The sequence below is a fragment of the Poromitra crassiceps genome, assembly GCF_964638095.1.
Source record: "Poromitra crassiceps genome assembly, chromosome: 9".
In the NCBI taxonomy this organism is placed as follows: domain Eukaryota; kingdom Metazoa; phylum Chordata; class Actinopteri; order Beryciformes; family Melamphaidae; genus Poromitra; species Poromitra crassiceps.
The window spans coordinates 52,903,748-52,919,368 of NC_139630.1; the positions used below are offsets into that span (position 1 = coordinate 52,903,748).

Consider the following 15,621-nt stretch of genomic DNA (forward strand, 5'->3'; position numbering starts at 1 on the left):
AAATATTTCAAAGATGTTTTGACAGCGTTTTTTGCAGTTTTTTTGCAATGAATGTTTTCCCAAAATAACTATCAAAAGAACATGATCTTTGTGCAGAATTTTCCATGCCAGGATTTTTGCTGGCACCAGCCAATGAGGCAAGGCAGCATGACTTTGCATGGCTCAAACATTGAAACAAATCCACCTGCACATTTTGAGAAAATAATTTTTAGTATTATAGTTTACAGTTTGTAAGCCGGATGCTTTTTGCACCAAACCCAGTGCACAGTGTGAATGCCTCGTCGCTGCCACTAAGCTTTTTTCCTCTTTTTTTGAAGACAGAAAATCCTGAGCTGCGGCAACTGTAATTACATTACACACACACACACACACACACACACACACACACACACACACAGACACACACACACACACACACATACACACACACACACACACACACACACACACACACACACACACACACACACACACACACACACTGCTTTGAGCACAGCACGTCTGCCGGCTGCCGCGGGATGTTAGAGGCGTGTTGCCATGACGACTGAAAGGGGGGACACAGAGGAGGGGGAGGGGGGGTGTAGCTATTACGGAGGAAGCTGGTGGGAGGATGAGAGAGAGAGAGAGAGAGAGAGGAGAGAGAGAAAGAGAGAGAGAGAGAGAGAGAGAGAGAGAGAGGCATGCAGACTTGCCGGTGTCTTGACAGTAGTGTGTGTAGCAGGAGAGACCGGTAGAAGCAGACCGGGAGAGAGAGGATACTCGGCGAGCAGATCCATCAGGGGGAATATCCAGTAACCTACTGCTGGAGTGAAGCGTCACTCACACAGACGAGCTTTGACCAGACGGCTGTGTGCATGGTAGGCAATAACGCTCTGAACAATAATACTGCAGTGCTGCTTTGGAAGCTGGGACTTTGCTGTGTGGCTGCTTGGCTCGAGAGGAGGAGGGTGGGAGAGGCAATCTGACATCAGGGATATAAACACATGCTGGTGCTGTGTTTCTCTCTCTGTTTTCTGTCTCTGACACGTCACAGAGAGCTGTGCATCTGACAGTTGTTGGTTTGCCCTATAGGAACCAGGCCAGGACCAGGATGGCATGTTAACTAGCTAACAAAACCAAACCAAAACAAAGAATAGATATATGACAGCTAGAGAGTAGAGCACCAGGCTCTGTATGAAAACACAGCGCATCATCAGCACAGAGGCCATGTCAGGTAACGGATTGCAATGAACGGATGGAGGGATGGATGGAGAGAGAGAGATCGTTGATTGGCTGGCTCTGTGTGTGTGTGTGTGTGTGTGTGTGTGTGTGTGTGTGTGTGTGTGTGTGTGTGTGTGTGGGTGTTCTTGGGTGTCTTTGCCTTTCTCCCACTTCCTCTTTCTGTGTGTGTGTGTGTGTGTGTGTGTGTGTGTGTGTGTGTGTGTGTGTGTGTGTGTGTGTGTGTGTGTGTGTGTGTGTGTGTGTGTGTGTGCGCGTGTGCATGAGGGAGTCTGATTGTGGGGTGTATAGGCCTTTGTCTCTCTCTCTCTCTCTCTCTCTCTCTCTGTGTGTGCAGTAATGATATTTATTGCAATCTTTGCAGCTGGAGAGGGGGAGGGGTGTGGCAAAGTACAAAGCTATATGTGGCTTTGTTTCTGCTATTTTCAGAAATTACTCTGTGTGTGTGTGTGTGTGTGTGTGTGTGTGTGTGTGTGTGTGTGTGTGTGCGCTGCGCGCGTGTGTGTGTGTGTGTGTGTGTGTGTGTGTGTGTGTCTGTGTGTGTGTGTGTGTGTGTGTGTGTGTGTGCGTGCGTGCGTACGTGCGCGTGTGTGTGTGTGCGTGCGTGCGTGCGTGCTGCTGGAGATGGAGGGATTTCCGCTCTGATTTGGAGCTGTGGCAGTGCTGCTACTTCCTGTTATTGTCAAATTCCATTTAATAGGTCTACCCCTCTCTCTCTCTCTCTCTCTCTCTCTCACTCTCTCTCTCTCTCTCTCTCTCTCTCCCTCTCTCTCTCTCTCTCCCTCTCTCTCTCTCTCTCTCACTCTCTCCCTCTCTCTCCCTCTCTCTCCGTCTCTCAGGTCTGATGAGTATTTCGTCTGCCGGCTCAGGGATGCAGACTCCCACTCTCGGCCCGCAGTTCCTCGCGGGGCCTCAGGGTAAGGTACCGGGCAGGAAGAGAGGTCGGCCTCCCATCCGTAAGCTGGAGTTCCAGAGCCGCTACGCCGAGCCACTCTCCCCCCCTCAAAGTGCCCAAGAAGAGAGGCAGGAAGCCCGGCTTTAAGGTGCGCGCACACCGGCTGCTGACATTAAAATGGCTTTCATGTGAATTATTGCAATTAGGCTACTATTATTTCTGCTGTGTGGACGTTTAAAGGAACCAAGTCTTATTTTCTTTACAAACAGGGGACGGACAAGCCCGTCTTTATTGTCACAAACACCACACACCGAATGCACGCGCGTGTCGGCGGTGACACACACACACACACACACACACATGCTGGGTGGCGCCGTGAAATTCAGTCTCTGCATTTATCCCATCGAGGCATGTCCTTCCTCCAGGGGGCAGCGGGGAGCAGTGGACAGCTTTCAGTGTACAGCGCCTGGGGACCAACTTCAGTTCTTTGTCGTCACTGGTCAGGTGATGATCTTCTGCAAGTTTTGAATAGGGGTCCATGCCAAAATTGCCAATGTTCTATGGAGGAAACTCCACGGGCAGCATGGGGAGAACATGCAAACTCCACACAGAAAGGCCCTTTAGATGAGGTAGCCCACCTGGGTGGTGGGCCCCCCCTCATTTTGATACTGGTATATAACAAGGCCCAGGTTTAAAATGCTACATCTGCTCAATCTTGTCGTACGCTTCAGAAACATGGACTATAACACCAGAACTCCATAGAATCTCAGAAGCAGCAGAAATGTGGTTTCTTCGACAATGATGATGAAAATATCCTACAGAGAGACAGGGTAACCAACGAGACAGTACTCCGACGCGCCCGCGCAGAAAGATCATTAAATGAGAGAAACTTTAACTTCCTGGGCCATGTCCTGAGGAAGGGACAGATAGAATGTCTTGACATCACAAGGCTGTTTGCCTGGGAAACGCGGAAGATGAAGGCGAAGGAGAAAGTATCTGGACCACGTAAAAGAACTAACAGCCCTGAAGAGACGAGACATCTTTGACGCTGTCAGGGATCGTTCGATGTGGGAAGCCATGATCGCCCAAGCGTGCAACGCCCAAGACACCTGAAGAAGAAGATATTGATTTCTGTGTGTGTGTGTGTGTGTGTGTGTGTGTGTGTGTGTGTGTGTGTGTGTGTGTGTGTGTGTGTGTGTGTGTGTGTGTGTGTGTGTGTGTGTGTGTGTGTGTGTGTGTGTGTGTGTGTGTGTGTGTGTGTGTGCAGCTGAAGCCCAGGATGGTGATGTCCCCGCTGGCTGACTCTCCTCCCAGCAGCACCCCAGAGCCGGAGATGGGCTCCATCCCACAAGATGCTGCCATCGTCCCCCACTCTGCCACGCCACAGGCCCTCACAGGTACACACACACACACACACACGCACACGCACACGCACACGCACACACACACACACACACACACACACACACACACACACACACGCACACGCACTATACAAATCAGTAGGGGGAGCCCTTGCTCCTTCATGAAACACGAAAGCAGCATGTGAGTCCAGGTGAGTCCTTATTGGTGAAAGAAAGATTTGTAAGCCTTAATGCAATAAAGACACAAGGACATTTAATATGAGGACGGTGGTCTTCATATTTGTATACGCAGGATACAGTATGACCTGGAAGGTATCTTATCTTTTTCATCCCCTCCTCCCCTGTTCGTCTTCAAGCTGAGACAATTTCCCTCTTTGATTCAATGCTAAAACACAGTCTCACGTCTTTGTCAGTGCGCCTCCTTTCTTCTCTGTTGTCTGAACTCATGGGCACCCGTGACTGGAGAGATGCTTTCAGATGTCAAACAGCAGCCTCTTGCAGGTTGAATCAAAAACAACACTATTGCCTATATGGTTTTCCCCTGTGTTTACATCCCTCATATCCTCATTCAGACACCATCCAAACACACCTAATTCCCTTTCAGCCCACCAGCTTGCTTTCCTTCACAGCGTAGTGGGCTCTGGAGGAAATCACACGTTTGATTCTTTCACTCAAAACACATCTCATATACCCCCTCCCCCCCCCTCTCTCTATCTCTCTCTCTCTCTCTCTCTGTCTCTCTCTGTCTCTCTCTCTCTCTCTCTCCCCCTCTCTGTCTCTCTCTCTCTCTCTCTCTCTCTCTCTCTCTCTCTCTGTCTCTGTCTCTCTCTCTCCTCACCTTCTGGCCTGCTCTGGAAATCTGCAAATGAGTATTAACCAAATATTTAAAGGTTGGCTCATGAATATTTGAGGTGGGAATGGGAATCTCAAGTATCAAAGGGCCGGTGGTTTGCTCTTTGACACACACACGCACGCACACACACACACACACACACACACACACACACACACACACACATACGCGCACACGCGCGCAGCCGCGCACACACACACACACACACACACACACACACACACATACGCGCACGCGCACATACACACATGCACATGCGCACACACACACACACACACACACACACACACACACACACACACACACACACACACACACACACACCAGTTTGCTCAGGCAAGATTATGTAAATTGTGTCTCTGTGGTGAAATGGAGGAGCATTTCATGTTTTACAGATAATATACAGTCAAAACAGCACACATGTAATATAGAATGATTTTATATCATGTTCTCATTTTAGGTTTATTTTTCAAAGACAATATATTATTTTATTTTATTTTTTATATTATTCTTATGGTTTATTTTAGGATATTTGAGAAGTCAAAGTGTAAGTATGGCTCCCTCTCAGACATACAAAGGTAGTGATAGATCTAATATGTTCTGTGTGTGTGTGTGTGTGTGTGTGTGTGTGTGTGTGTGTGTGTGTGTGTGTCTCACACACACACACACACACAACACACATAACCTCACACCCACAGATTCTATCACATCATTGATTTTTCAGTATACAATAAAATAGCTATGCCCTTTGTGTGAGCACATGTAGAAGTAATTCAGTGTTTCTCAATAGGGTATTTCCCTGTAATAAATCTGTCATGAGGTCAATCTATAACTGCCCGGCTCTGGCATGACCAGGGGGCATCTCTGCATTATTGACATGCAGAAAACTGTTAGCATAAAGCCAGCAGGTTCAATAGAATTACTGGCTACCTTCCAGCTGTTCCACATCTACACAAAATCTTGACTTGCAGGCAGAAGGTATTGAAGCTTCTTAAACTCAGCTAAACTCAGTGAAGAATTTCAAAATCAAAATGAAATCACCTGACTTGACTGTAAATCTAAATGAAATCACCTGACTTGACTGTAAATCAAAATGAAATCACCTGACTTGCCTGTAAATCTAAATGAAATCACCTGACTTGACTGTAAATCAAAATTAAATCACCTGACTTGACTGTAAATCAAAATTTAATCACCTGACTTGACTGTAAATCAAAATGAAATCACCTGACTCGCCTGTAAATCTAAATGAAATCACCTGACTTGACTGTAAATCTAAATGAAATCACCTGACTTGACTGTAAATCTAAATGAAATCACCTGACTTGACTGTAAATCTAAATGAAATCACCTGACTTGACTGTAAATCTAAATGAAATCACCTGACTTGACTGTAAATCAAAATTAAATCACCTGACTTGACTGTAAATCTAAATGAAATCACCTGACTTGACTGTAAATCAAAATTAAATCACCTGACTTGACTGTAAATCTAAATGAAATCACCTGACTTGACTGTAAATCAAAATTAAATCACCTGACTTGACTGTAAATCTAAATGAAATCACCTGACTTGACTGTAAATCAAAATGAAATCACCTGACTTGCCTGTAAATCAAAATGAAATCACCTGACTCGCCACAATGTGTCCTGTCAGTCAACTTAATGAGGCTACCTTTCTGTCACTCCTCCTCCAGCGGAGACATCGATGGCCGATGACTTCTTATGCGACGCGATGGACTCCAAGCGCTATGCTGTCGACCCTAGTGACTCCGCCTTCAACGTCATGACAACGCAGTTCCCGCCCAAGCACTCCTATGGTTACCGTGGCAGCAGCAGTTGCTCCACCCCAATGGGCATGTGCAGACAAGCGTCCAGTCCTGGGGGCTTCCAGGAGGGAAACAGGAATGGTGAGGCTGAATTTCATTGGTCAAGGAATTGACCATTCACAAGGATACATAGGATATATATTTATTTCTTACATTGAGTCAAGAGGAAAGTTGCTTTTTATGTTTTGCTCTCTGGTCCACACTATGATTCCTAAACAAATCACTTTTCTTCTTCATGAATCGATCCCATGCATGGCAGCTGCCATTTTGGAGAATTGTTGTGGTCCCGGCCATGCCTCGTTAACTCATTGAGTGCCATGGACGAGTATGTTCGTCAATTGGTTTAGTAACGTAGAGTGCCATGGACGAGTATGTTCGTCAATTGGTTTAGTAACGTAGAGTGCCATGGACGAGTATGTTCGTCCATTGGTTTAGTAACGTAGAGTGCCAAGGACGAGTATGTTCGTCAATTGCGTTTTTTGACGGTGGGACGTGCATCAAAGCCAGATCCATCTTCTGTGAAAGTATGGTGGCTGTTGAATGTGTAAAAGCTATTTTAGGGACCCATTAGGTGGCGACAGTGCTCTCCAGATTACAGAAAGGCGAGGAAAAAACAGAGAAGAAGTCGTTGGGGAAACGGAAATCGCATCGCATCCGTATGCATCGATATGCATGAAGCATAACGTTAGCTGTGCCTGCAGCAGCCAATCTGCTGCCACAATTGAGCACCTCCGTGTCCGCTGCGATAGCCCATCCGCATGATTTTGTTATTAGTTGTTATTATTCTCAACTGGAAGCATGGGAGCCGGTGACAAATACACGCGGAATGCTGTAAAAAAGCTGGATGTAGCGGACTTTTCAGTGCAGAGCAAATGCAGCAGAAAGCCCCAGAGACACTCCCATACGGAGGAGGAGTGTGCAGTTGAGGGGGGGGGGGGGGGGCGGGGGGCACGCAGAGCAGCACACAACACTGACCCAGACAGACCCAGACAGCAGGACAGGATTGGCAAACGCAAGCCAGAATATCTGATGCCCACCAGCAGCAAATCAAGACCAGCAAGAAGCTGCAACCAGCAGCGCACGCAGGGGCCAGCGCTGCTGGTTGCAGCTAAAAAATATTGTTTTGCCAAACAAAATTCCTTGGTTTTCGCTGTTCTATTGAAGGAATTTATTTTTGAGGTGTGACTACATCAGAAAATATTAGCTTCAGTCAGTGATGTGCATGAAATGTTTAATTTCACAAAAGGCTCTTTATCTCAGCTTCTAGAAAAAAACGGCTGTTTTTGGTTAAATCAAGCTATCTTCTCCGGCTGATAACTAAAGAACGGAAAATGATATCAATAAACCTGTTTTTGCTGATGATAGAAGAGAGTGTCATCGTTCTTTTTGCGTGTTCGGTGTTTACATAGTAATATCACACAATATTCTGTGGGCCTCGAGAAATCACTGAAAACGCTCTGAAACTCTGGCACTGGGAGCGTCCGTTCTCCAAAAGTGGCTGGCACTCAATGAGTTAAAGGCGTCATCAACAGCGAGAACGCAGAACAAAGGAACAATGGGGGAAGGCTCCAGGGCTACCTGCGGTATATCAGAAATGGTTTCAAAAATGTTAATCCTGTTACAAAGTGGGGCATTTTATCGTGGGGACGAATGGGGTACGACTCCCTTTTGGATACAGCCTCAAGTGGCCATTCGAGGAACTACAGCTTTCAGTATCACTTCTTCTGCCAAAGCCCATGCTAGCCCGCTGAGTGGGACGTCAAAATGTCCGCCATGGCAATAAGGGCTATCGGAAGGCTTGTCGCGAGAGATGACGCAGCCGTTCATTGAGCATTACGGTGATACTTCCTCTCCCCTTGTCTCTCTGTGCTCAGCTTACAGCCCGATGCCAGAGGTCGCTGAGTGTAAGCGTCCCACTGGTAAGGACCCGTCCAGCTGGGGGGTGGACGAGGTGGTGTGGTTCATCAAAGACGCCGACCCACAAGCTCTAGGACCGCATGCCGACGCCTTCAGGAAGCATGTGAGTCCGGCATGCTTTCAAACTGTGTCATTTGTTTGTCAACACTAATGCGACTTCTTTTTGCATGGGATTCACTTGAAGGCAGATGTACAGTATAAGATCATTACAAAATCTCTATGGCCACCTTTTAAGCTCCCCTTTCAAAAATAGCGTTACAAAATAATAACGATATTGCAGATTCCATCAGTCTGTGTTGTGTTTCAGGAGATAGACGGAGACGCTCTGCTCTTGCTGAAAAGTGAGATGATGATGAAGTATCTGGGACTGAAGCTGGGGCCGGCGCTCAAGCTCTGCTACCACATCGACCGGCTGAAACAGAACCGCTCGTGATTCACATCAGCTCTGTTACCACATCGACCGGCTGAAACAGAACCTGCTCGTGATTCACATCAGCTCTGCTACCACATCGACCGGCTGAAACAGAACCGCTCGTGATTCACATCAGCTCTGCTACCACATCGACCGGCTGAAACAGAACCTGCTCGTGATTCACATCAGCTCTGCTACCACATCGACCGGCTGAAACAGAACCTGCTCGTGATTCACATCAGCTCTGCTACCACATCGACCGGCTGAAACAGAACCTGCTCGTGATTCACTTCAGCTCTGCTACCACATCGACCGGCTGAAACAGAACCTGCTCGTGATTCACATCAGCTCTGCTACCACATCGACCGGCTGAAACAGAACCACTCGTGATTCACATCAGCTCTGCTACCACATCGACCGGCTGAAACAGAACCTGCTCGTGATTCACATCAGCTCTGCTACCACATCGACCGGCTCAAACAGAACCTGCTCGTGATTCGCTTCAGCATGGCCAAACTCACTGTAACTGTTTCCATCTGAAACATTTAGGATCTTCTCCATCGTCAGCAATAGATCATGAACCCTGTTGGATCCACATTACATACAGTACCGGACTGCTTCTCACTCGCCTCTGCACTGAATTTCATTTTCTCTAATCGAACCGATCGACTGTATATATATTATTAAGACTGTATTTACAGCTGAAACCTTGATTATGGTTAATTTCCATATTTGTTTACTGGGTAGCTGAATGGCGTTGGATTGTAAATAGTTCAGCTCGACATAAATGTCAGCTACTGCTGCAAAGAGGACCAAAAAGGACTTCCAGATGTGTGCCGATCTCACCATGGACACCATATCAATGACACCTTTGAAAACCTACAGATTCTAGACGTAGGAGTAGTTTAACAGAGTTGTATGGTCACCTCAACATAACATGCTACATTTATGATGAGGTCCTTCAGTTAAGACACAATAAGGCTTCGGTTACGTTCAAGTGCTCAGTTTTACAGTGGACTGGTAGTTTTGACTAATTTATCTCTCTACACAAACTAGTCTCTCCCCAGACTCAAATATTACGTTACGCTCGCAGCGCTCCGCATACTACATAAGTCTGTGCCACTTTGCAGCCCCCCGCTGCTGTTTTGAGGGGGGGGGGGGGGGGGGGGGGGGACAATTGAATGATTGACAGCTCGTAGCACCAATGAGAGAGTGGTTCATTCAAGTTGGGTGGGCGCGCCTGATTGCTAAATTTGTTACTGATTGGCGGCTCCAGGATTCCGACGCAACCAATCATTGGCCAAGATTCCATCAGCAGTCTGGAGCGAGCAGTGGCCCAGACCCAGAGAGAGATTTACATCATGCAGTAACGTACTGTATATCAGCATAAGAACTCTGGCGTTGAGACCATGCACAAACTAACTGATAACGGCTCCCGTAACCAATATGCTGCAAAATATCATCATACAAGTAATTAGTCCAGCATTATGTATTGAAATCTTATTTTTCTTAAAACAAGGGAGACCAATTAACACAATCTTGATGTTAATGCTTAATGGGGTGCTCTGTTTTATTCCAAGATATTGACACTTATAGAAAATGATTGAAGCAAATGAAACTGCGTTGGAAACATGTGGAAAGCCATTGGCAGTTTTTATTTTTATTTACAGAGACAGACTTTATTTTGGACTGATTGACTTGTGAAGTTGAACGTTTTTGCTGTGTACCAAACACAACACGGTGCTCACTCCGTCAGTCAACAATGAGGCGATAAGGTGTTCCACCAATTATAGCCGCATAGTATATGGGAGTGTCAACCACCCAGTGCCACGGTTTGCCACATTAAGATGATACTACCCAGTAGCAGGCCAGTTTGCATCCTTCCCAGTAAAGCGTCTGTGTTTTTGCTTTTCTTTAGCTACTTGGGGATGCAAAATGGTGTGAGTGAAAGCAACTTGTAGCAGACTCCTGCAACTTGAAATACTTGCCCATGGTGCTCGCAGAAGCCCTCACTGCCACTACAATCACACTTTCTCTGACAGTTTACATACTTCAATATCTCTATGTGACTTCAAGGTAAGGCTCTACGGCTACATTTTATATTCTTATCAAACAATACCTAACTTGGGAGTATCGGAGGCATGCCATATTTTGTTCTGTGAACTGAAAAAAGCAGTATCATCTGCATATTCAAACTGTGGCCTAAATATGATCAAGTATGGAGTGAAATGACTGTTGGCTTGAACACAGAATAATTACAGTATGTCATATTAACACAAAAGATTCATAAAGGCATTAATGACTCAATCAAATATGATGTATAAACTGAATGCAACATCTGTACAATTTGTGGTTAAACACAAGGCTTTTGTTACTGTGTCACTTTAATATTTTACCCTGTATCTTTGTATTGCGTGTGATTTGCTCATTTGTTTATGTTTTGTTTGCCATACACTTATGTAAATATGTAGGCTGTGTGTATGTCAGAAACCATGTATTTCATGAGTGTCTTGAGCTCTAGGGAGCTATTGGCTGCATTACCTTTAACCCATTGATACCTGATGCAGCATTTGTGTGTGTATCCCTTTAAGACCGCGAACCGCGTGACGCGGTTCGCGGGATATACACGCGAGGGATATACACGCAAATGGTATCAGGTATCAATGGGTTAACAATTTGCTCTCTGTTCCAATCTGATGACTTTGATTCGCTCAGTCCAACTTCATACCCTCCACTGAATGGCAAGAAATAAGCTTTGCAGGAGCTATTTCTCCAAATATACTCTACAGATTTGATCACACTCTGGTGCAATTCTCCTGTGCCCCATCTCAAATCAATCTCTTTAAACTGACTATTTCTCACCTCTTCTTTCTTTGAATGCTTTTATAACAAGCACACTTTTCCCCCCAGACAATATTAATCTCCGTTTTTAGATAACTTTGAAAATAAACTTGCTTGTTTGATGGACTCTGACAGTCTGAGATTGTGTGTCTTCTGTCAATGCGAAGAGATCCAAAAGGTGCCACTGAGTGTCCACCTCCGGCTCATTCTGTGATCACTTATTCTGGGATTCAGTTAGCTGTGTGTTGTACTAGCCTATTACTATGTTGTTACACACAGGCACAAGTGTTGTCAGCGATATTTTCTCTTATCAAACAAAGCTATCAAACTGTATCTGCATGACCATAAAAAGTGACATTCACATTAGTAGGCATGTTTTGGTGTCTAGTTTTAATTTAAATTTAGCTAAAAAGAGTAACTTGTGACCATTGACTCGACGAGACTATAGCTTCAGCATATACTTAGCCAGTTATAGTCATTTATAGGCCAGGGCAAGTCATTTATTTCTTAAAAATAATAACAAACTAGGCTATACGACAGAAGAGGATTTCAAATTTTGAATACAATCAGCAGGAAGAGACAGAAAACATACATTTTAACATTGCTGCATCCTTTAGTGACTTTCCATTTCTTGTTGTTTGCATCTTTCCACAGTCTGCTCATTCCTGCTCATCTAATGGGGCTGATAATATGTTGGTTTCCAAATTTCCTATTCATATTTATGGGTAGCCGCAAAACGCGACTATTTCACTCGAGTACCTCTCCCATCATAGTCGCGCTCGCCCGACCCCTTTATCGAGGGAAAGTTGCACATTTAGCGATCTACAAGCTTCAAACATGCACCAATCACTAATATAAACTACGCACCTTGTTGCCACGGATGTTGTCGAGCAGGCCGCGCTGAGGCCGCGCTTTGTTAACTCGTATTTTAAGAAAGTTTGGGTTATTTGTGTGTCCGGAAACATTATTTTCCCTTCTCCAACGACTCTTCTTCTTTTTTGCTGCTCACCGGTTCAACTGCTCAACTGCGCCACCGCATCATGGGGTATTACATCATGTGTCAAGTATGGGGTTTGCCCTGTGTCGTTCTGTCAGTCACAGGTTTGATGATGCGGTGGCGCAGTTGAGCAGTTGAACCGGTGAGCAGCAAAAAAGAAGAAGAGTCGTTGGAGAAGGGAAAATAATGTTTCCGGACACACAAATAACCCAAACTTTCTTAAAATACGAGTTAACAAAGCGCGGCCTCAGCGCGGCCTGCTCGACAACATCCGTGGCAACAAGGTGCGTAGTTTATATTAGTGATTGGTGCATGTTTGAAGCTTGTAGATCGCTAAATGTGCAACTTTCCCTCGATAAAGGGGTCGGGCGAGCGCGACTATGATGGGAGAGGTACTCGAGTGAAATAGTCGCGTTTTGCGGCTAATTTATGGGGTAATTACCGTAGATTGATTCATAGCATGATAGTTGAGTGTAAATTGAATATTACAAAATATTATAAAAAGAAATGGGACAGTAGCCTATACATTATTCTCGCCTGTTCAAGTTGAGTGATTTTTTAAGGACTAAAATCGCATGCCCTTAACCGACATTCACTGAACAGGGAGCAGGCCAGGGAGTAGTGAATGCTGTTTATATTGCTGTTTACGCTGTGGTCGGAATGCAACGGACGTTTATTTTGAAATCTGCGAGATTACCGTTGTTATCGCGGGACTGGAAGCAGCAGCCACTTCCTGCAACGAGCCGAGCGTGTGAAACTATTTTCATGCGGCGTACACTAATGTGTGTGTCTGTCAGCCAGAGGTGAACATGGCAGACGTCTCAGAGAGGACACTGCAGGTTGCCATCGCTGTCTCGTTTGCGGCGGGCTTCCTGGCCGGATGGCAGGCCAACCGCATGAGGAGAAAGTTCCTGGACTGGAGGAAGAAGCGACTGCAGGACAAACTGGCAGAAACGCAGAAGAAGATAGATTTGTCTTGAATGCTGACTTGAGGTACTAGCCTAGGTAAACCCAGCCACCACGTGACCTGCTCTCTCAGTTCCCAGTCACTATAGTGACTGGGCCATGTCCACACGGAGACGACTTTAGGTGTATCCGCTAAAGTTTTTTGTCATATAGCCGTTTCGTCCAGATGGAACCGCGTTCTGGGACTATACGTTCTGGCCGTATACGCTAATTTTTCAAAACGGGTCCCAGAGTGATTAAATCTGAAGACGCCACCCTTGCATTTCCGTGTTTACAACCCATACGCATCTTTCCTGAAACGATGACGCCATAGCCCCACCTCTCTCCACCAGCAACAATAACAATCTCGTGCTACAGCAGTGGGGATCTTGCAGCAAAATATAATGCTCCTCTATTACCACCGTCAGCAACAAGTGGACACGGAGAACAGCGTGTAGCCTACAACATCCTCAGGGCTCCACACAGCTGACTCTACCCATCCACCCCTCCCCTCCCTTCATCGGATATTTCCCAGAAGGCTTAGCGGCGGCTACATTTTTACAATAACACAAACAAAATCAGGCTTAACGTGTTAGATAGAAATTATATTTATTTTTAATACAACATGCAATTCTGGAATATTTTAATATTGGACAAAATTAAATGAAATGAAATCTAAACCCTGAGTGTAACCAACATACTCTCTTGCCCTATATATAGCCCTCGTAAATACAACGTGAATAGGGAAGTGAGAGGTTTGAGGAACACGCGGTTGCACTGTGATGTCTGTGATATCCGCTCGTGTCCACTCCAACAAGACTTTAGCTTACTTGACGCGACTTTTTCCAATAAAAACACATTTATGCCATGAGTTTATATAATGTATATTTATGTTGCATCATTTAGCCTGTGCTGTGATGTGCAGGAGCGGCCAATACGCTGGGATGTGTTTGCAACATGTCTAAAGATCATGGAAGTGGATGATATCAGGAATGTCACCGATAGTTAACGTTCTATATTGTAGGCTACAGGGAGACCATCAGCCCTGCTGAACAGCTCTGCATTTGCCTGTATACTGTAGGTTTAATAATTTTATTCATCGACATGGCAAACCTCCCTGCAAAGCCAAGGGTTTAAGCTGCTGCTACAGTGAGATACACATTATAGACTGTGCGCCCCTAGAGGTTGTATGCCATTATTGACGAGATTGTCTTTCTCTGTTATTCTACAGCGGTTTCAGTGGTTTCATGTGGATACACACATTTCTTGAAACGTTTCCATGTTTATGGAAAACTTTTCTGAAACGAAAAAAAAAAAGATAGCTTCCGTCTCCGTGTGGACATGGCGAGAACAGGTCTGAGAGCGGTCACGTGGGGGATGGGTTTACCCAGGCTATTGAGGTACAGCTAGGCTATTGGGACATGCAGGCCTGCATGGGTGGACCGTTGAAGTTTCTGTTTGTTATGAATTAGCCGAAAAACACACACATTAGGCCAACATCAAACTATTTCTGATGGGACCTTTGTGAATAAGGCTATTATGCTTTATTTTCTCACCAGACTCAGCAGCCTAATTGCACCAACTATGATGTAACTTGTCCTTTCATGCATAAGCTTAGAATGAGACTGAAAGCCTTAATAATCATGAGTTTATATAAACTCATTTGTGTCAATTGTTGACTCCTGTGCAATAATCAGCAAGTCTCAACAACAGTTTGTTTCTCTAATCTTTATTTTTTATTTTTATTAATGTAGGCTGTTTACATTTTCACCAGTGTTTAACCAGTTATTTTCTTCTTCTCAGGTGCAGTGATGTCTGGATTTGATGAATGCTGGTCTACCTGGTGAAGGTGCTGGGTCTTGGATATGCTGTATCTGTCACTGTGGATCCGTCTGTGGCGACCCGAAGAAAGGACTGAAACATGACTTGAGTGCCTTAGCTGCACTACCTGCTTCAAGACTGTTGAGTTTATATTTACCATGGTGAGCTTCTCTCTCCTGCTGCCAGACACTAACGTGGAAGCTGATGGCTTTCTGCAGCTGAACATTCAATCTTTCAATGATTTCTGGTCAAATAAATTAATTTTTGTGTGTTTTTCAAATGTTGCATTCTTTGTGTATGTAAAACAGTGTCTGGCTGCGTGGTGACAGCTCAGCTCACGTATGTCTAGGTGTTGCTTGAGTCATTCATCTGTTTGACACCCATCTGATTGATCAAACACTTGACGCAACTTAAGGAGAGTTTCGCTATTTTTTTAACCTGACTTTATGTACAACTCATGCGAGCAAAATGTTGTTGCAGTCTTGACAAAGATCGCACAAGTCCACGAAGCGTGTTTCTTCACCCCCTC

General features: G+C 45.2%; 2 protein-coding genes across 2 annotated transcripts; both read left to right on the forward strand.

Moving 5' to 3' along the window:
* Positions 1 to 719: 719 nt before the first annotated feature.
* scml4 (Scm polycomb group protein like 4) lies at positions 720 to 11,437 on the forward strand. The gene is given in 7 exon segments (XM_083642509.1): positions 720 to 857; positions 2,058 to 2,200; positions 2,202 to 2,261; positions 3,381 to 3,510; positions 6,028 to 6,240; positions 8,034 to 8,179; positions 8,384 to 11,437. Coding segments are annotated over 6 exon segments (813 nt in total). The 5' UTR covers positions 720 to 857; positions 2,058 to 2,062; the 3' UTR covers positions 8,510 to 11,437.
* Positions 11,438 to 13,106: 1,669 nt separating this feature from the next.
* On the forward strand, positions 13,107 to 15,334 carry lnc.lemp (lncRNA encoded micropeptide). Its single transcript, XM_083642569.1, has 2 exons — positions 13,107 to 13,319; positions 15,075 to 15,334. The coding sequence occupies exon 1, from the start codon at positions 13,136 to 13,138 to the stop codon at positions 13,304 to 13,306; it is 171 nt and encodes a 56-aa protein (XP_083498695.1). The 5' UTR covers positions 13,107 to 13,135; the 3' UTR covers positions 13,307 to 13,319; positions 15,075 to 15,334.
* The last annotated feature ends 287 nt before the right edge of the window (positions 15,335 to 15,621 follow it).